At 42.4% G+C, this 20,209-nt stretch overlaps 1 protein-coding gene across 2 annotated transcripts in view; it reads left to right on the top strand.

Annotated features, from left to right (window-relative positions):
* Znf18 (zinc finger protein 18) overlaps nucleotides 1-18,313 on the top strand; it is a 31,089-nt gene extending 12,776 nt beyond the window's left edge. The window contains exons 3-7 of one of the 2 annotated variants that reach the window (XM_028869361.2): nucleotides 205-394; nucleotides 767-858; nucleotides 9,531-9,615; nucleotides 10,413-10,523; nucleotides 17,035-18,313. In XM_028869361.2, coding sequence (XP_028725194.1) covers nucleotides 205-394; nucleotides 767-858; nucleotides 9,531-9,615; nucleotides 10,413-10,523; nucleotides 17,035-17,819 — 1,263 coding nt within the window. In that variant the 3' untranslated portion in view covers nucleotides 17,820-18,313. The remainder of the gene's footprint in view (nucleotides 1-204; nucleotides 395-766; nucleotides 859-9,530; nucleotides 9,616-10,412; nucleotides 10,524-17,034) is intronic. The other variant, XM_028869362.2, reaches the window with a different exon arrangement.
* Nucleotides 18,314-20,209: the final 1,896 nt, after the last annotated feature.

Consider the following 20,209-nt stretch of genomic DNA (forward strand, 5'->3'; position numbering starts at 1 on the left):
ATATTAGTGGTATGAGTTGAAGGTCTCCCAGACCTGGTGCAGGCCTCAGCTACTGGTCCTTTTTCTGGGTTAAGAAGGGGTTTTCTCCTTTCTTTGCCCTATGGCCATAAGATTGTCTGTCTCATGGTCTGTTTTAGAAGGCCAGTTCCACTAACTGTCAGCAACATCGACATCCTTTGCTAATTAACACTGTTTCGTGTCCAGATTGGCATCCAAGTTCTAGGACAAGAGATCTCGTCTGAGAAGGCGAACTCGGCACATTGCCAAGGCAGTGAGCTAGAGCCCAGACTGGAAGTGGTGCCTCCGGACCTGCCCCTTCAGAATTCACCCTCAGCTCCTGCAGAGCTGCTGAGCCATGGTGTGAAGGAGGAATCAGACATGGAGCCAGAGTTAGGTGAGGGGCAATTATCCTTTGTGCTATGTGGTGCTTTCTGGGAGAAATTTGGGGGGTTGTGGTTAGTAGGGTTAAGTGTACGCTGAAACTATATAATGCCCCTGGAAAGTGTGGAAATGACCCAGGTCTGTATTTTAAACCATTCTGTGATTGGGCCACACCATTTGGGTTTTGGTTCTTTGGAGGGAGCTGGGAGAAACATGGGTGAAACTGTTTGGAAGTTTGGAGGGGGTTGTAGTTGTTAGGAGGTAAATACAAGCCTTTGAATTCGATTGACAGCACAAATTGTTATAATTTGTGAAGAAACCATGGTGCCCCTTGGGAAGTGGTTAAAGGAACATCTTCATTCTGAAAGCCTGTTCTTTGCCACAGCTCTGGCTGCTTCCCAGCTTCCAGCCAGACCAGAGGAGAGGCCTGTCAGAGACCAGGACATGGGAACAGCATTTCTCCCAGCAGTACATCAGGTGAGCTGGGTCCTCTGCCTTTCTTCCCCTAGGTCAGGAGGATTGATGGGGCCACAGACTCAGAAGAAGAGCATGAGGAGATGAGGCTCGGTTCACACACACTGCAGCTGGTATGCAGCCATGCCCCGAGTTGAGTCCTTGCATCTCTAGTCAGTCGTCTTGACTGATGGGATCTGGCCTCTGGGAAAAGGTGCAAGTTGCTGGGAAGTCTTTGCCCAAATATGGTAGTTTCTGATTATTACTATTATTATTGTTATTATTATTATTATTATTATTATTATTATTATTATTATCATTACTACTACTACTACTACTACTACTGCTACTACTTTGAGCCTATGCTAAGAAAGGGCATTTCATTTCCTAGTATGAGATACCCACACGGGGGTCTGTTAGAAACTTGGAATGGTTATTTCTCATGTGTGACAAGTCAGTCTTTTCCTCTCTGACATCATGGGAGTATTGTTGATAGACTGCACATACTCAAAATATATAGTTTGGTAAGTTTTGATGTACATACACAGCGCTAAAACACAAGCACAATCAAGAATACATATCTCCATCACATTCAGGTTGCCTTTTAATTTAAAAAATTAAAAAAAAATTTTTATGTGTATAGATGTTTTGCCTGGTGTGTGCCAGGTGCATCCCTAGTGCTCAAGGAGGCCAGAAGAGGGCAGATTCCCTAGGAACTCTAATTACAAATGGCTGTGAGCCACCATATGGATCCTGGGAATTGAACCCAGGTCCTAGGGAAGAGAATCTAGTGCTCTTAACTGCTGTGCTATCTGTCCAGCCACTCTTACTTGAATTCTTGTCTCTTGTCATTTTTTTTTTTCGTACCCCAGGCATTCTGAGATATCTACTAACTACCTTCTCTTAGCACACATTTGTTCATATTTCCTAGAATTTTATGTAAAATGGAACTTTACCAAAAATTCATCTTCCTTTTCCTTGCATGTAATATATTATTTCCTGGGTTTTTTATTTGTTTATTTGTTTTGTTTTTAATGTTTTCTCACTGGTTTTGTGTTGTCCATTCCAGGGGTGGCACCCAGGTCTTCATGCATGCTCAGTGACATCTACTGCTGAATTATATCTTGAGAAGTTGCTGGGTATCTTTGTTTTTTGTTTGTTTGTTTGTTTGTTTTAATAAATATTCTTGGGCTTTGATCGGGGATGCAGTTATCTGGACAGAGTGTTTTAGTTTGGCCAGATTTTTCCTTTCGTGTGTGTGTGTGTGTGTGTGTGTGTGTGTGTGTGTGTGTGTGTGTGTGTGAGAGAGAGAGAGAGAGAGAGAGAGAGAGAGAGAGAGAGAGAGAGAGAGATTTCATAGACCCTAGTGGAGATCTGTAACTATGGATAACACTGCATATCCTGTACATAGACTGGGGCTTTCCTATCCCATCAGTCCCCTGATAAAGATTAATTTGTAAGTTATGAAAGGTAAGAGATTAACATTTACCTCTAATAATGGAATAATTACAATGGCACACTGTAATGAGAGTTACACGAGTATGGTTTCCTGTGTCACCATGTCTTACCATGTAACAGTGAACTCACCCTTTGTGCTGATGTCAGATGGCACAGGCCTGTGACATGGAGTGAGGTGGCCGATAGTGCTGTCATCTACTCTGGCCATAACTTCACAGTTCATAGTGTAACAGCAAAACTTCTGTAGTCAGACTTTTCTTTGGGCCATTAGCTCACAAATAAGATATGGAGACTTATTCATTATGGAAGGTTGGCCTTTAGCTTAGGCTTGTCTTTACTAGCTCTTAACTCAAATGAATCCATTTATATTAATCTATGTCCTGCCATGTGGCATTAGCTTTCTTCCATCTTGCATCTCCCGTTTCCTCTGTGTCTAGCTGGTGATCCTGCCTTTCTTCTTCCCAGAGTCCCCTCTGTTCTAGAAAGTCTCGCCTAACCTCCTCCTGCCTAGTTATTGGTCATTCAGGTCTTTATTAAACCAATCAAAAGGCACCTTGGCAAAGACACAAATATTCTACAACATTTCCCCCTTTTTGTCTAAATAAAAAGGAAAAGGTTTAACTCTAACATAGTAAAACTTTATACACTGAGAACAATTATCAGGTAATAATTACATTTACAATGTCCAGTTCATTTGCATTTGGCAAATTCAGAGAAAGTACTCCATTATCTATCTTATCTTGTTGAGTCAAAAGTTTTGTACCTAATTCGCTTTCTATCCTAACTTATATTACCAACCCAAAACTGTCTTTTTAGACCTCAAAACATTTCTTTAGATAAACAATTTAAGCTTTTATGTGTCTGAACCTTGTACATTTTACACCTCGTTTGTGAGGTTTTTTTCTGAATTTGGTAACAAGGAAATCTGTAACTGTAACTATCTAGTCTTCAACCCCATCAGAGACCCAAAAAGAGTAAATATTACCTGAGTAAACAGAAAATGCAGAGCAAGCAACTTCCAAAACTATAGAAACAACAGAGACATCTGGCTGCCTGGACAGTCACCCAAGGTTCCTCTGCAATGTTGGGGCATCCATCTTCTGCCTATAGGCCTAGAATATCTGACAGACTTTTCTGTGAAGCAGGAATTTTGAAGGTCTGTCCTACCTTGTCTTGGCAAAGTTTGGCAGTCATCTTTTGTGTCCTGCTTGTCCAAATTGGACAACATACATAGTTGAGGCAAGGGCAGTTTCTTGCCCAGTGGCTAACTTTGCCACAATGAAGCAAATTCCATATGGAGGTTCTTCATTGCCCATCATCCTCTTTTGAAGTATATTGGTGCTGCCAGGAGCAGACATATCTCACTGTTATGAAAAGCCTTGTGTTATTAAAACATCTTAAATGCCATATTCTGTAGGTCTCTAAAGTGTTTGTAGACCACCTATCTATCTAAAACATATGACCTTAAAAACATACCTAACATGGCTACAAATTTGATTGTTACATGACTAACTACTAACCTGTATTTATTAATTATCCTAAATAGTTTGCAATAATGGCTTTCAAATGTCATAATAGCTTTCAAGGACTAGAACTTTATATTACTTTGTTAAATGAGCTGTATAGGTACAATATCTTAAACAAGAGTAGAAACTTATATACACTATATATAACAAAAGTAGCCTTAAATTTGTATCAATATACTATATCCCCCCTTTTCAGAAAGAGATCCAACTTCCTTTGTTAAGTTTTTTTTTTACCATGATGAATAACAGCTTGCAACCCCCCCCCCCTCCAAGAACTGTATGACCAGAAACCATACAGTGCACCTCTTGGGAATGTGGGCATAATGTTCTCTAGTCTGATTCCTGTTGTCTGGGGGTGAGAGAATCTTTAGGGTACCCTGAGAAAATTGAGATAATGGTCAAGTCCTGGGGAAACTAGCTGTAACATTTGTTGTCCAGATTTTGTGTAATGGGAACATGCGGGGCTTATCTGAAGTCCTGCCTGGAGTAGTACGTGAGGCCGACCCATCTGAGCTAGCAGCTCTGAAGCTGTTCTGGATGCAGAATTTTGAGGAAACTGTAGTAGAGGCATTTTGAGTCTGGATCTCCTGGGCCACTTGTCTTCTTCATTGATGTCTGATCCTTTTTTTCAGAAAACATGAAGTTGTAAAGGTAACATATATATCTATATTAACACAGGTATGGAATGTGCAGTGTGCACGAATCAGCTAAAGATGATTCTTTTGTTTTATGTTTGAGCAGGTAAAAGACATCTGTTAACTTTTTGTTTTGTTTTGTTTTTCGAGGCAGGGTTTCTCTGTGTAGCTTTGCGCCTTTCCTGGATCTCACTCTGTAGACCAGGCTGGCCTTGAACTCACAAAGATCCCCCTGCCTCTGCCTCCTGAGTGCTGGGATTAAAGGCGTGTACCACCACTGCCTGGCAACGTCTGTTAACTTTATAAGTCTGTTTGGACTCTACAACCAAACTTCTATCCATGCCACATGAAAGGATGGCATGTAATAATAAATCATGAGGATTCTGTAGCCAACAAGACTGATCGTGTTTCATCCAGTCTCAGAGCTGTTCCTGTGTAGAGGGATCAGCATACATGTCACCTGTCCTGTAATTTTTCCTACCTCCCTCAAGTCTGCAGCCAAAATCTTTAGGAGATCTTCCCTGGTCAAATATGATCTTTATTAATTTTGAAGGAATCCATAGCTTTTTATTTCCATGGAAGCAAAAACATCCCTAAAGTGTACAAGCTGGCAATTCAGTACTTCCTTCCACAATCTAATGTCCCTCAGCAGCTGCTGTTCATTCGTCCGCATTAAAAAATTCAAAGTCAACAAAGCAACATACAGGATCCTGGGCACCCTGTGTATTTCCCATTCTTACATGGACTTTTTTTTTTATATATTATTTTACTTTCTTTAAAGACCTCATTATTTTTAAACTATTTATTTTTATGACTATCTGTATCCATTTTTTTTTTCTTTCTTTAGCACCTAAGCACATTGTAACCTGTTCAGAGGTTTTCTTGACCTGGACCTGACTGCTTTTTTTTTTTTTTTTTTTTTTTCCTGAGTCTGTATTCTCTAACCATGTAGCCAAAAGCTTAAACTGTTAGGGTGGCTAGGCACTCTGCTGTGGCTGGCTCTGCCCTCCTTGGTTTCCTGAGTGAGAGTCTAGCCTCATGCTGGCCGGTATGGGCCGCAGAGCGCCATTTACCTGCCCCATCTCTGAGAATGTGTTGTATCTGACCGCAGCAGGCATATGCACCCAGTGCTGACTGCTCCAGTGCTCAGCTGCACAGCAGAGCCTCTTCAAAGAGCTATACCTCCCTAGACCAAGCCTGCTCAAGAGACCGAGGCCACCAGGAAGCTCCCACCTCTTCCTGCCTAGCTACTGACCATTCAGCTCTTCATTAGACCGATCAGAAGACGCCTTGGCAAAGACACATCTTCACAGTGAAGACAAATACTTCACAACATTACTAGCAGTCATTTTTCTTTCTCTTTCACCACCTCATGGGGAGAAGACTCCTTCTTCCTAAAGGTCTCAGCAGCCTCAGTGTATGGCTTTTTTTCTTATTGAGTAGAGACTTTTAATTTTCCACCCAGTTAAGTACTTCATGGCTCCTCTCTAGCCCATCCACCATCTTTTGCACTTCCGTCAAGGGGCCTCGGTGAAGTAAAATAAGGGCCAGTTGAACAGAACACTGCGATACTGCAACAGCGAGTCTGAGCAAACAGCTGCTAAATGACAAGTGGGTGGTTAGCGTAGGCAGGGTGGATACGCTGCCAAATTGGTGACTCACAACCTGTCCACAGATGACACACAGCTGCTGGCTGTGGTGGCACACCTGTAATTCTAGCACTTTAAAGAATGAAGTAGGAGAGTTGTAGGTTCTAGGCCAGCTTACACTCCATAGTGAGTTTCAGGACAGACTGAACTGTACTGAAGAAGCTATCTTGAAAAATAACAAACAAGCAGACAAATTATAAATGAAAGAATATCGTGCAGTTTAAAACCTAGGAATTAATTCTGGAAAGTTCCATTTGATGCTCTCAGTCTGCAGTTGACAATGGGTAACAAACCAGAGATGTGAAAATGTGGTGTGGGAGGATTGCACAGTACTAGAGAAGCCTGCCACTTAGGGCTAAGGTTCATTTGAAAACTGTCTACTAATTCCTTTTTGTTCAGTGGAATTTTCATTCCGTGATATTTAATTTCTGCAGTTCTTTGTAAATTCTGCTATTAGCCCCTGTCTGAAGTGTAGCTGATAAAGGTTTTTCTCTCGTCCCATGGGCTGTGTGTTCTGCTGCTTACTTCCTTTGCTGTGCGGGTTTTGATATTCATGTGGTCCGTCTGTTGACACTTGGTCCTCTTTGTTACTGCCAGTTCCTGTGTTGTTGGTGTTCTGTTCAGAAAGTTCTTGCCTACCCCAATGTCTTGAAGAGTAGTCCCTATGTTTTCTTCTAGAAGTTCAGCATTTGAGGGTTTAAATTAAGGTCTTCCGCCCATTTTTGAGCTGATTTTTGTACAGTGTGAAAGATAAGGATTTAATTTCATTCTTCAGATGGATAAATGGTTTTGCCCACACAATTTGTTGAACAGCTGTCTTTTTTCCAGTGTAACTTTTTGCCTCCATAGTCAAAACTTAAGTGTGTGTCGCTTTGTCATCTGATGTCCAAGCCCTCTATTCTGTGCCATTGGTCTCTCTATTTTTATGATAGTACCAAGCTGTCTTTATCACTTTATCAAAGAATTATTGTTTCTGGAGTATGTAGGGACAGTCCCAGAGAATTGGTTAATATATTTAAAACAGCACAGACACCAACTATAACCTGTTTTTGATAAATTGAAAGTTCAAAGCTGAGCATGGTGATACTTACCTGTAATTCTAGCACTCAGAAGTCTGAGGCAATGGGATTAGAATTTGAGGCCACTCACAAAATTAAACACTAACCAAATATTCAAAACGCTAATCAGCACTGTTAATTATTGGTAGTTACACATACACAGTGCCTGTATTAGGTGATTGGTGATTGTACACACATAGAGTACCTGTATGAGCCAGCTGGTGGCTGTACACATGTACAGTGCCTATATTAGCCGATTGGTATCTATAAACATGTACAGTGCCTGTATTAGCTGATAGGCAGTTATACATACAATACAGTGCCTGTATTAGCTGATAGGCAGTTATACATACAATACAATGCCTGTGTTAGCTGGTAGGCAGTTATACATACAATACAGTGCCTGTATTAGCTGACTGGCAGTTATACATACAATACAGTGCCTGTATTAGCTGACTGGCAGTTATACATACAATACAGTGCCTGTATTAGCTGACAACCACTTACCAAGCACTAAAGCAAACAAGTCATCCACTTTCTGCCTTAGCAAAACATTTGTATTTAATGGAATTCTTTGAAAAATGAAGGGAAGTTTAAATATAAAAAACTCCTTCCTCTAGTCTTGTCTATAAAATAGGAATGTTGCTAATTACATCAGAATACTGAAGGGGTGTGATTACCCCTACACAGTACTTTATTATCAGAAACTATGAATGGGTAGGACTCCTGCCTACACTGAGTCGAAGGTGGCAGAGCTCCTAAGTCCACAAGATGGTGCTCTTTCCACACAGGAACATGATTCCCCATCAGAGCACTTGCTTGCCTGTGTCCTCCAGAGTAGGACCTTGGGGTTTCCAAAGGGAAAGGTGATGGCTGCTGGTACCTTGCATCTCTAGTGGAGGTTACATTCAAGTCTCGGCTTCTTGGCATTCGTGGAGTGTGAGGCTTTCAGCCAGAGGTGCACTGTTGAGCGACCAGACCCTCGGACCTGGGCTGCCTGTTGGCTGAGGGTGACTGCTGGAGCTTTTGGTGCTTGTATTTTTTTGCTTGACCCTGCACATAGCTGCAGCTGTTTCATGTCATAGAGAATGCCCAGTGTCTAGCAAAGCTGGCATTCTGTCAGGTGCTTGTGTGGCGTCCTGTTACCTGCCAGCACCAAAATGAGGGTCTTGTGTGTTCCAACAAAGGACTCTTGCATTCAGCAATGTTTACTCAGGCTGGCTGTTTCTAGGAGTTTCATTCGTTGAACAGTAACAAAATAATAAGTTCAAATTAAATTGTGTATATAAAATGTAGTTAGGTATGTATATTGAGAGAACTTTTGAGTGTTCTGATGTTTTTAATACCAAAATATTCTCTTCCCCTCTCTCTCTCTCCCCCACTCTGAGCATGTGCTAATTTAAGACTCTGCTGTCACTCCTGGAGACATTCCTGACACTAGATGGCAGACTTGCTTTAGAACTGAGGGTGAGAAGTGCGGTGTCCTACTGTAACAGTGGTACTACTTGTATTATTTCTTTCAAACCTCCCAACAAATTGTTGAGTTCAGTGCTAATAGCAGGTGAGGACCAAAACGCCAGAAGGTTAAGTAACTTGTTCAAGGTCACCCCGCTAGAAAGTGGCCAGTCTGGGACTTGGGGTTCAGAGTGTGCTGCTAGTCACTCTGGGTTGCTATTGGCAACTTCTCTTGGGGAGGCTGAAATTTCAGTTTGAAAGGTGGATGGATGTGGGGTAGGTGGCCTTCCCAGTTTTGGGTCTTAAGCTTGCAGTTGAAGAGAAGAAGAAAGGCTTTGGGTAACAGGGGAACACTTTGCTCAGAAGCACTGAGAATCAAACCAACTTCACGTTGGTCCTTCTGTGAACCATTGAGAGTCCAGATACAGCTGCACACCTGATGCTTTTGAAGCCACCAGCTTTTGTTTAAGAATCGGGTTTTGCAGTTGACTTCATTGTTGACTTTTCCTACCTTTTCAGTCATTTATATTTGCTTTTCCTCACTAATTCCCTTTTCATGTCTTTCTTTCCTCTCCGGACTATCTAGGTTTCCAACAGTGGGGTTAGCAGGTCCTCAGTGTCACAAGAGCATCACTGCAGCTCTTGAAAGAGATATGAACAAGGATCAGCCTATGTGGTAGCACTCTTCACTCCTAAATACACGCAGCATAACGCCCCCCCCCCAGTGTAAACCCCTAGTGCCTAAACTAGGCAAGAGCTGCTGATGTGAAGCCTGTCATCTTCCCTTTGGTTTTCCGTTCTCGACTTGTGTTCCTGTGAGTTCTTAGGTCTCCTGTTGACCAGAGTCTGTGGCACATCCCTTCCTCTCAGTGTTCTGTGCTGCCTTCATTGGAATGATACTTTGTTTTTTTCTAGGAGCAGTGGAGAAACCTGGATACCACTCAGAAAGAACAGTACTGGGATTTCATGCTGGAGACCTATGGGAAAATGGTCTCAGGAGGTGAGGGCATGGGCCCACTTGATAGGAGGAGATGAAAAGAGTGGGAAAGTATTAGGTATTTTCTGTGCATTTCTAGAGACCTGCTCAGGGTTTGTGGGTGAAGAGAATAATTAATGCTACTGTAGGAACTTGATGAGTTAGAGATAGCAGGCTTATAAGTAGGACTGTCCCAATATTGAAAGTGTTCTGTTTGTCAGGAACTGTGTGAGTATGTTACATTCAGTAATACCTTTAATTTATGAAATAAATGGGCATGGTGATGGTATTCCCCACCCCCAACCCCTTATTTTTCCCTTTTTGAGACAGTCTTGGTAGTCCTGGAACTCGCTCTGTAGACCAGGTTGCTCTTGAACTCACAGAGACCCGCCTGTCTCTGCCTCTCAAGTGCTGGGATTAAAGGCGTGCACCACCACACCCAGCCATGGCTTTCCTCTTTTAAAGATGCTGGAAGTAGCATCAGACCAAGGACTTGCTCCCTCATCCTCAGCTCCCAGGTTGGGTTGGGGTGGAGTCAGTTGTGACGAGTGTTGAGTCTGTGCTCTCCTCTACTCAGTTGCCTAAACTAGGAGCTGGTGGAGTCCCTGTCCTAATCCTTGCACCAGCCTGCCAGTGGTCCCCAGATGCCTGCGGTCACCTGTCTAGATTATTGTTTTCATGGCATTCACCATATGCTCCTATCATCTAGTTCTCAGGTGGCGTCACTGTCTCCAAGTCTAGGGTTCTTTTTTAAAAGACACACTTTAAGCTCCCAGAGGTTCTGTTCATCTAAAGCCCACAAAATGTGTCTCTCTTTGTAGCAGGTATTTCCAACTCCAAACCTGAGCTGACGAACATAGCAGAATATGGGGAAGAGCTTGCAGGGCTGCACCTTCATGTCGGGGAGAAGACACCAAGACTCGCCTGCAAAGGTCAGTGGGTTTCATTCGTCTCCAGCCATTTCTGACCTCCTCACATTAAATTGGAGGTAGTGGGGACAGAATTGTTTCCATTCATTATAGCTAACTGTGATCGGGCTTGAACACCAAAGTTGGGTTTCCTAGTCAATCCCTACAGGGCTGTTGACATATATTTAACCATGAAAGGAAGAGCACAGGTTGGATCTGCTTTCAGTCTTGTCTGGTTTGATAGTTTTCCTTCTCAGAGAGAATTCACTCAGACAAAATGAGGCCAATGCAAGTAATTAGAATTCCCTTAAAAGACACTTTGTAATAGCCATTATTACTGTCACCAACAGGAAAATCCAGAGAAAAAACTGTTTTGGATTTTTTTAAAATTATTTTATTATTAATCTATGTTTTTAATTTGTGTGTAGGGGCATACTTTGCCACTGCATGTATGTAGAGGCCAGAGGCCAGCTTCATGTAATCTTCTTTCACCTTTTTGTGGGTTCTAGGGATCAAACTCAGGTCATGTGGCTTGTGTGGCAAGCACTGTTACCCACTGAACCATCTTGCTGGCCCAGAACTAAACTTTTCTTACTGTACTCATAATCAGTAGTAACCACCTACCATAAGAAAATAAACCAACAGAAAAATGTTTGATGTATTCTTTGGGTACCTAACCTTCATTAAATAGCAGCAGCAATTGATTCTTGATGTGTTTGAAGACTGGCTGTTAATCTGAATGTATTGTGCTGTGCTCTCCTTTGCCCTGGATGCTCTTTCTAAACCATGTCTGTCCTAGAAAGTGTACCGGTTCACCCACGTACACCCATGTATACACACATGCCCACTGAATTCTAGAACCTTGGAGAAGGAAAAGGACGTAGGGTGGAAATTGTGTGATAAATTACCCTTTCCCCAATCGAGTCTAATTATTTTCCTTTGCTAATGTATTACAGAGAACAAGAACTGATAGATATGACTTTATTATCATTTTTTGGAGGGGGGTGCTGGGAATCAAGCCAGCTCTTTTCTTTTTTTATTTGTATGTATTTTTTTTTATTTTTTTAAAATTCATTTTACTTACCAATCATAGATCCCCTCTCATCCCTCCTCCCCACCCCGGGCTTCACTCCCCCTCCCCCCATCTCCCCTCCAAAAGGGTAAATTCTCCCATGGGCGGGGGCAGCTAAACCTGGTACATTCAATTGAGGCAGGACCAAGTCCCTCCCCACTGCATCAAGGGTGAGCAAAGTGTCCAACCATAGGTAATGGAGTCCAAAAAGCCAGCTCATGCACCAGGGATAGATCCTGATCACACTGCCAGGGGCCCCTCAAACAGATCAAGCTACGCATCTCTCTCCCATATGCAGAGAGTCTAATCTGGTCCCATGCAGGTTCTACAGCTGTCAGTCTAGAGTTCATGAGTTCCCAAGAGCTTGGTTCCGTTGTCTCTGTAGATTTCCCCATCATGATCTTGACCCCCCTTCTTCATATAATCCCTCTTCCATGTATTCGATTGGACTCCTGGAGCTCAGCTTGGTGCTTGGTTGTGGATCTCTGGGTCTGCTTCCATTAGATACTGGCTGAAGGCTCTATGAAGACAGTTAGGGTATTCACCAATCTCAAGCCAGCTCTTACACATGCAAAGCACACATTATATTCAGTTACGATTTTAATTTGAAGTAATATATATTGCTAGATTCTGTTCTTAGCACCCACCTGGCAACTCACTAACTGTCTGTAACTCCACTTCCAGGGAATCTGATGGCCTTTTCTGGCCTCCTTAAACACCACACATACACGTGGTTCACAGACATATGCAGGCAAAATACCCACATACACAAAATTTAAACATTTTAAAAATTACAATATTAATCCCACTAAGTGAACCATATAGCCCAGCTCTTCCTGAGCTCCTTTCCTAGGTGACACTCATGAAGCATCATCTTCCAGCTTGTCTCACCACTCTTCTCTGCTGACATGAAATAGTTTAAAATCGATTGCTCCACCAGAGCCCAGGTCCTCTGCAAAAGCAGTAAGTGGTCTTATGCACTGAGCCTATTATTGTTATTACTACTACTACTACTATTATTACATGATACTGGGTTTTTTTTTTTTTTTGTTTTTTGTTTTGGTGCAGTTTTATATTCCCAATAAAAATAAGGACAGAGCTTGCCTATACCTTGTAGCAATAGGATTTTGTGATAATCAGCTTACTATATCCCAAACTGTTTCTGCTTTATGTTGGGTTTTGTTCAGTTTTTTTATCCATCCCTCTTGTTTACTTGACCCCATTAGTTCTGCCTTGAATACATATTCCTGTCTTTATAGCTAGAGATGGAATTGAGAGAAAGGGTAGTAGAAGGAAGTGTGGAAAGATTAACTTGGTGGTGGTGTGGACAGATGGGAAGAGAACACTTGGAGAGAGAAGCCTGTGTAGAGCCGAAGTGGGGTCCAGCCACACAGGAAGAGACTGAACTGGGGCTAAAGCTATGGGGACAAGATAGGAAAGGGCCACTTGGAAAATGCAGCAGTTGATCAGACCGTCAGATGTGTAGTTAAACCAGCTACAGAAGTCACAAGAGAGAAATGCTCTTTTCTTTGACCACATGGAAGGACAGTTAGAGGAAAAGCAGATCTGTATTTTTATTTTTTTATTTTTATTTATTTATTTATTTTTTTTTTTGGTTTTTCGAGACAGGGTTTCTCTGTGTAGCTTTGCGCCTTTCTGGACTCACTTGGTAGCCCAGCTGGCCTCGAACTCACAGAGATCCGCCTGGCTCTGCCTCCCGAGTGCTGGGATTAAAGGCGTGCGCCACCACCGCCCGGCTGCAGATCTGTATTTTTAATCAGACTCCCAAGGGATTAAAAAACAAAAACAAAAACAAAAAACCAAACCACCACCAACAAAAACCAAAAACAGTTAAGTGATTCCTAAGTAGATATCTTAACAGCAGGGTAGGGTAGCAAGAAAAGCTGGAAGATTCGTTGTGAGTGTCACTAGGAAAGGAGCCCAGGAAGAGCTGGGCTGTCTGGTTCACTTCTGATGGAGGAGCCAGGGGTGGGGGCTGGGGGCTGAGGGCTGGGGGCCAGGAGCTGCTTCTCTGTGCAGGGCAGTAAGGAAGCGCTCGGGGAGACTCTTCAGTTTGGCTGTGTTGCTTACACAACATAAGTTAGAAATTGATTTTAAAAAGAAAATGTGCAAAGTAGACACAAAGAAGAAAATGAGTGGATATTTACATCTATTTGGATTGGAAACATTTTTCTAAGCATAGAGGCAATAAAAAATCTTTGAGGAAAAGATTAACAGATATCCATACTTATAAAGGAAAAAAAATCTATACGCAAAAATTACTCCAAACAAAATTACTGCAACTAAATTGGTATAAAACATTTTTGTGAACTTGATAGATAAATGATGGTCTATATTATTTTTCTTAATATAGAGAAAGTTAGAAAGCAAGTTGATGAGAACAAATTACTTTCTCAGTTAGATTTGGACAGCAGTCCTGGAATATGAAAAATAGCTCCCAGATGTGGTGGGGAAAAAAAGATTCATCTTTTCATCACTGGGGGATTAACATTTAAAATAACAAAAATCCATTTTTCAGTGGTCTAAATTATATATATATATATATATATATATATATATATATATATATATATAAACCATTGAATATTCAAGTATTTATTAGCCCCTCCCTGTTTCCCCCTGCTTAACAACATACCAGAGGGTGAGAGAGTCCTTCTGGAAATTAAATTGCCAGTAGGTATTAAGGACCTTGGGTCTGGAGAGATGGGTCAGTGGTTTAGGACTCTTGCTGCTCACATAGAAGCCCTGGGTTTGGTTCCCAGTATCTACATACAGCTCACAACCATCTGTAACCCCAGTTCCGGGGGATCTGTGTAGGCTCCTGTGTGTATGTGATGCACATACACACACTCAGACACACATAAAATCAAATCTAAGAACAATTTTTTTTAAAAAAAGAACAGTAGTGTTCATGCCATAAGTATAGATAGCAGTTGTCTTAGGAATTCCTTTAAAGTATTGATCAGAAAATGGGCAAAAACCTAAGAGAATTGCTTATTATAGTGATGTTTATTGTAGTAAACACATGATTAACAGCATAGGTTTCCACAGTGGGGAATCCTTAAGTACACCGTGTATTTATTATAACTCTTGGATGGTGGCTGTTACTCGACTCTTTGAGGTGCTGCTTATAAAGACTTCTTTAAAGACAGAGAGACAGCACTTTACCCTTTGGGTGGAATATGTCCTGGCACTCAGAATTAACACATTCAGTTCAAGTTCTCTGACAGGTGCCTAGATCTGGCAGGCCATTGTTAAGGTGAAGATGAAAAAGAGAAGAAAACAGCCTCTTGTTTATATTTGTTTTGTTTTTTTTTAATTTCTTGAGGCAGAGTCTTGTGTTGACCTGCCGGCCTTGAACCCACTATGTAGCTCAGGATGATCTTGAACTTCTGTCCCTCTTTCATCTACCTCGTGGGTGGTAGCATGACAGGTATGTGTGGCCAGACCCAGCTTAAATGGCCTCTTTTACTTTTTTTTTTAGGATGGGTCTTGCTGTGTGGCCTAGGCTGCCCTTGAACTTCTGATCTTTCTGCCTCACCTTCCCACTCTGGGATTGTAGGTGTATGGTATTATGCCTGGTACTGAATAGCATCTTAGATTTATAGGGATAAATTATCTTAAAATTTTTAAGTAAATCTTCCAACCAAAATAAAGTCTTTATCATATGTATCATGAGTAATAATCAGAAACCTACATTATGAGAAAAAGTATAATTGCTTATACAAGTTAATAAAGTATGTTTAGCTGGGTTTCGTAGCCAGTACCTGAATTCCTAGCTACCCAGGAGGCTGAGCAGGAGCATCACTTGAGCCTAAGAGTTTGAGGCTAGCCTGGGCAACATAGCAAAACCAAAAATAGTTATGAAAATATACATAAAAGCAAGGTGCACACAACTGCTTTGGTGAACCAGTGTGGCACAATATGGCCTTTTTGCATTAACCTACAATAAAATGACACATTAATAAGGTTTATTAATTAAATTGTATGTTTCTTGTAAGAGAATCCATGTTTAATATGAAATAGACCAGTGTCAGTGTTTACTATGTACATGCTATATAGCCAGATAGCGAACTGATGTCAGTATGACATCAGTGACATGTGGAAATAGGTTATGCATCTCTACATGCAAATTAAATTGTGGTATTATATTCCCCCAAATATTGTGCATGCTAATAAACTTCTCTGGGGTCAGAGACAGAACAGCCACAATATTAAACATAAAGGATAGGCAGTGGTAGCACACACCTTTAATCCTAGCATTCCAGAAGCAGAAATCCATGTGTTCAAGGATACAGCCAGGCATGGTGACTCATCACACCTTTAATCCCAGAAAGCAAGCCTTTAATCCCAGGGAGTGGTGGTAGAAAGCAGAAAGGCGTGAGGACCAGAAATTAGAAGCATTTGGCCTGGTTAAGCATTTGGGTGGTTAAACTTTCAGGCTTTCTAACAGCACAGTTCAGTTGACAGCCATTGGGATGAGGACATAAAAGATTCCAGTCTGAGGAAACAAAACCAGCTGAGAAGTTGGCCAGGTGAGGTTAGCTGTGGCCTGTTCTGTATCTCTGGTCTTTCAGCTTCACCCCAATACCTGGCTCACAGGTTTGATTTTATTAATAAGAACTTTTCAGATTCATGCTACATTAAATTAGAAAGACTGGATGGCCAGCTGTGGCAGCGGTGGTGGTGGTGGCAGCAGCGGCTCACACCTTCAGTCCCAGCACTAGGGGCAGAGGCAGGTGGATCTCTGAGTTTGAGGCCAGTCTGATCTATGAAAGTTTCAGGCTAGCCAGGACCATAAAGTGAGACCCTGTCTCAAAGCAAACACTGGAAGAAGACATATGTAGTCACGTTTGGTAGTTCTGTTGGGGTTGTTTGGTTTTCTCATGTATGTTTATTTTCCCTTCCTAAATTCTTTTAAATTATGTTTACCTTTTATATACAATCAAATAAGAATCTTGGAGCTGGAGGGATGGCTTAGCAATTGAGAGCATGTGTGTTGCTTTTGCAAAGGACCTGAGTTTGGTTCCCAGCGTACATGTCAGGTGGCTCACAGATGTCTGTGACACCAGCCCATGTGGGTACCTACACCCATATCCTACTCAATACACGTAATTAAAAATCATAAAAATAAATCTTAAAAAGAAAACCAACCATCCTAACAAGCACAGGCTTGCATATAACATGTTTGTTTTTTGTAAGTGCATGCCACTTGCTTTTGGAAGGCTCAGAAAAGCCCATTAGGAACCTGTGGTGTTCAGAATGGCTCAGTCCAGAGCCAGGTGAGCCTTGAACCCAGCACAGGTAAACGAAGTCTTTAGTGCTCAGGTACCCGGTGACTCTCTCAGTGAACAGGAAGAAGATGGCCTGGTGCCCTCTTTGCATCAGCTGGAGAAGGGGGAATGACTGTTTCTGCCACTTAAACCTTCTTCTTCCTTCCAGAAGACAGACAAGAAAATGACAAAGAGAACCTAAACTTGGAAAATCACAGGGACCAGAGGGCTCTGGATGTTTTCTGTCAGGCATCAGGTGAGGCACCGCCACAGACTGCCTTGGATTTCCTCGGTGAGAGTGAGCTGCATCGCTTTGGAGCAGAGAATGTCCCTGAGGCTCTGGAAAGCCTGCCCGGTGAGGGAACAGGGGGCCAGCAGCTCTTTCCTCCTGAAAGGGACGCTGGGAAACAGCTAGGTCAGCACATACAGAGCTCTTCTTCAGGAGAGCTGTCTGCCTTGTGGCTGGAGGAGAAGAGAGAGGCCTCTCAGAAGGGCCAGGCCAGAGCTCCCATGGCCCAGAAACTGCCCACTTGCAGAGACTGTGGGAAAACTTTCTATAGGAATTCACAGCTTGTTTTTCACCAAAGGACTCATACCGGAGAGACATACTTTCATTGCCCCATTTGCAAAAAAGCCTTTCTGCGCAGCTCAGACTTTGTGAAACATCAGAGAACTCACACGGGGGAGAAGCCCTGCAAATGTGACCACTGTGGGAAAGGCTTCAGTGACTTGTCAGGCCTGCGCTACCACGAGAAAATCCACACAGGAGAGAAACCCTTTAAATGCCCCATCTGTGAGAAAAGGTTTATTCAGAGGTCAAACTTTAATAGACACCAAAGGGTTCACACAGGTGAGAAACCTTATAAATGCACCCACTGTGGCAAGCGTTTCAGCTGGAGCTCCAGCCTTGACAAGCATCAGAGATCACACTTGGGGAAGAAGCCATGCCCGTAGCCACACCCCCAGCCAGCCTGCCAGTCCATTGCAGCCCTGCTCAGCTCTGCCTGGAGGGACTGCGACCAGGAAGGACCTCTCCTCCTCTCTGCAGGTTGGAGGGAGAGGAGCTGAGCACTGTTTTGACTTGGATGGGATGTTGTTCTGAGTGTGACTTCTTGGTTTAGTTTTTTCCTTTTGCACCAGGAAAAGAAACCAGTCTGTCTTTTTCAGCTGGTCTCTTCTTACTTTTGACCCCTTAGACATGTCATGTAGATAATGCCTTTAGTAGCTCTTTCTGACGAGAGCCTAACTGGTATGGCCATGACTGCTGCTGGCAGCGAGAGCCTGGGATCAGCTTTAGAACTGTGGTTCTAGAGCAGGCTGTCTGTTGCAGAAGGGGAGGTAGGGAGGCCCGAGTGCATGCTGTCTTTGTCAGACAGGTGACAAAGTTCTTGTTTAACTGTCTCTTATTTGAAATAAACTGAGCTGAGTTGGGCTCTATTTTCCTTGTATCTCTTGTGTTCACTGTGTGTCAACTATCAGTTCTGAGCATACCATTTTCACAGAAGAGCACACTTGGGAATTGAGCTCAGTATAAATCTCATAGAAACTTATCACATTTATATGTAGCAGAAAGTAACTAGAAACATCACATTTATATGTAGCAGAAAGTAACTAGAAAGTGCACACCTTTATCTCAGGTAAGTCTGTCTGTGATGAGCCTTTTTGAGTCTGTCTTCCATTTGATCACATGCCTCAGCTGTCTACTCTCTATCCTGGCATTCTTCTTGGACTACTATTTTTGCTAGAGTATGTTTTAAAATATTCTTTATTACCTTATTTTACCTGTAGGGTATTAGGAAGAAATCAATAGTATCATCTAGTTTTTAATACTGCCTAGGACTTTAGTAACATAGATGTCTAACCTGCCTGTTTGTCCTTGTAGTTACTCAGTTGCCTATAGTTCTTTGTTTAAGGTTGAGGCGTTGTGGACTCTTCTCCTTCCAGTTTGGCATGTTTGTTGGTATCCTTTTTTACCTCACATTTGAGTAGTCATGTTGGTAAGACTTTATAGGTGTAACTTCTGACATTCCTAGGAGACATAGTCTTACAGCAACGCCCTGGTCTGGCTCTTAAAAGTTTTTCTTTCCCTTTACCCAGTGTTCCCTGAGCCTTAGGTGTGGGAGTATTTTATAGATGTATCCAATGGGGCTGGGCTCCACAGTTCAGTATTTTGATTGGTTGTGGTTTTCTGTAGTGGTCTCTATCTGTTGCAAAGCCGTTTCCTTGGTGAGGGGTGAAGACTACACTTATCTGTGTGGATAAGGACAACTGTATAGTTGTTGTTAGGAATTATTCTGGTCTAGTAAATTACTGGTTGTAGATTCTCCTTCAATGACCATGACTCCACTAGCACTGAGCAGTAAGCTAGTTAGTTAGTAGTTATCTGGTTTAGTAGTTATCTAGTCGCCCTCTTGTTGAGCAGATCTTAAGTCCAATTAGAGTGCTGTTGATTACTGCCAAGATATGTGTGCTACTATTACACCTTTAGGGTTCTTGGGCCGTGCTGGTAGTTGATGTGGTTCTTAGGTGTGGTAGCTGTAGGCCTGTTGGTTGCCTGTCTCCTTTAGAAGCTTGCATAGCCTTCTGGTACCATGAAAATTAGTTCTCAGGGAGGGGGTGTTCAGGTCAGTTACAGCTCAGGGGTCTTTGGACTCTGTTTCTGCAGTGCATGGTGTCTTCAATAGGAACTTAACCTTCCAGCTTGGGGGGGGGGGGGGGGGGGTTAACCAGGAGCAACCGCAATAGGCTATATGTTCTGAGTCTTTTGAATAACTCAGAAGACAGCTTCTCGTGTCTGGTGTTGGGATTTTTGGTAGTCTTTGGCTCTTGGAGGAAGCACTATTTGTTCAGATGAGAAAAGTTCATCCAAACTATATATGCATATTTATACACAGAGTTATGTGTATTATAGGTTTTTTTTTTTTATGATGGTATGATTCCTCATGGCCTTTTCAGGCATCCTTATTGTTGTTTTATCCACTTGCCTCCATCTTCCAGATTTGCCTCCTTCCCCCCCCCCCTCCCATTTCTTTCTTAAACCTTACCAAGTCTAGTCAGAATTCCTCAGGGTAGGACTCCAGCTGTGCTTAACCCAGTCCTCCGGGGGCTTCTGGTGCCTGCTCTAGTTCATGAACCACTAACTATCTAAATGGAATTCAACTGTTGCAAGGGTAGGAAGGAAGAGTGATTCCCGCTCACCCTGACCTTCCTTACCAAAGTCACCTCGCAGAGCTGTGTGGAAAGCCATCAAAACTGCAGACCACTTCGATTCCAGTGGACATTTCTACAGTGGGAACTCTGGAAAGTTTCAGGTGAGTAGCTATATGGGATAAGTTTCTTCTTGG

The sequence above is a fragment of the Peromyscus leucopus genome, chromosome 8b, assembly GCF_004664715.2.
Source record: "Peromyscus leucopus breed LL Stock chromosome 8b, UCI_PerLeu_2.1, whole genome shotgun sequence".
In the NCBI taxonomy this organism is placed as follows: domain Eukaryota; kingdom Metazoa; phylum Chordata; class Mammalia; order Rodentia; family Cricetidae; genus Peromyscus; species Peromyscus leucopus.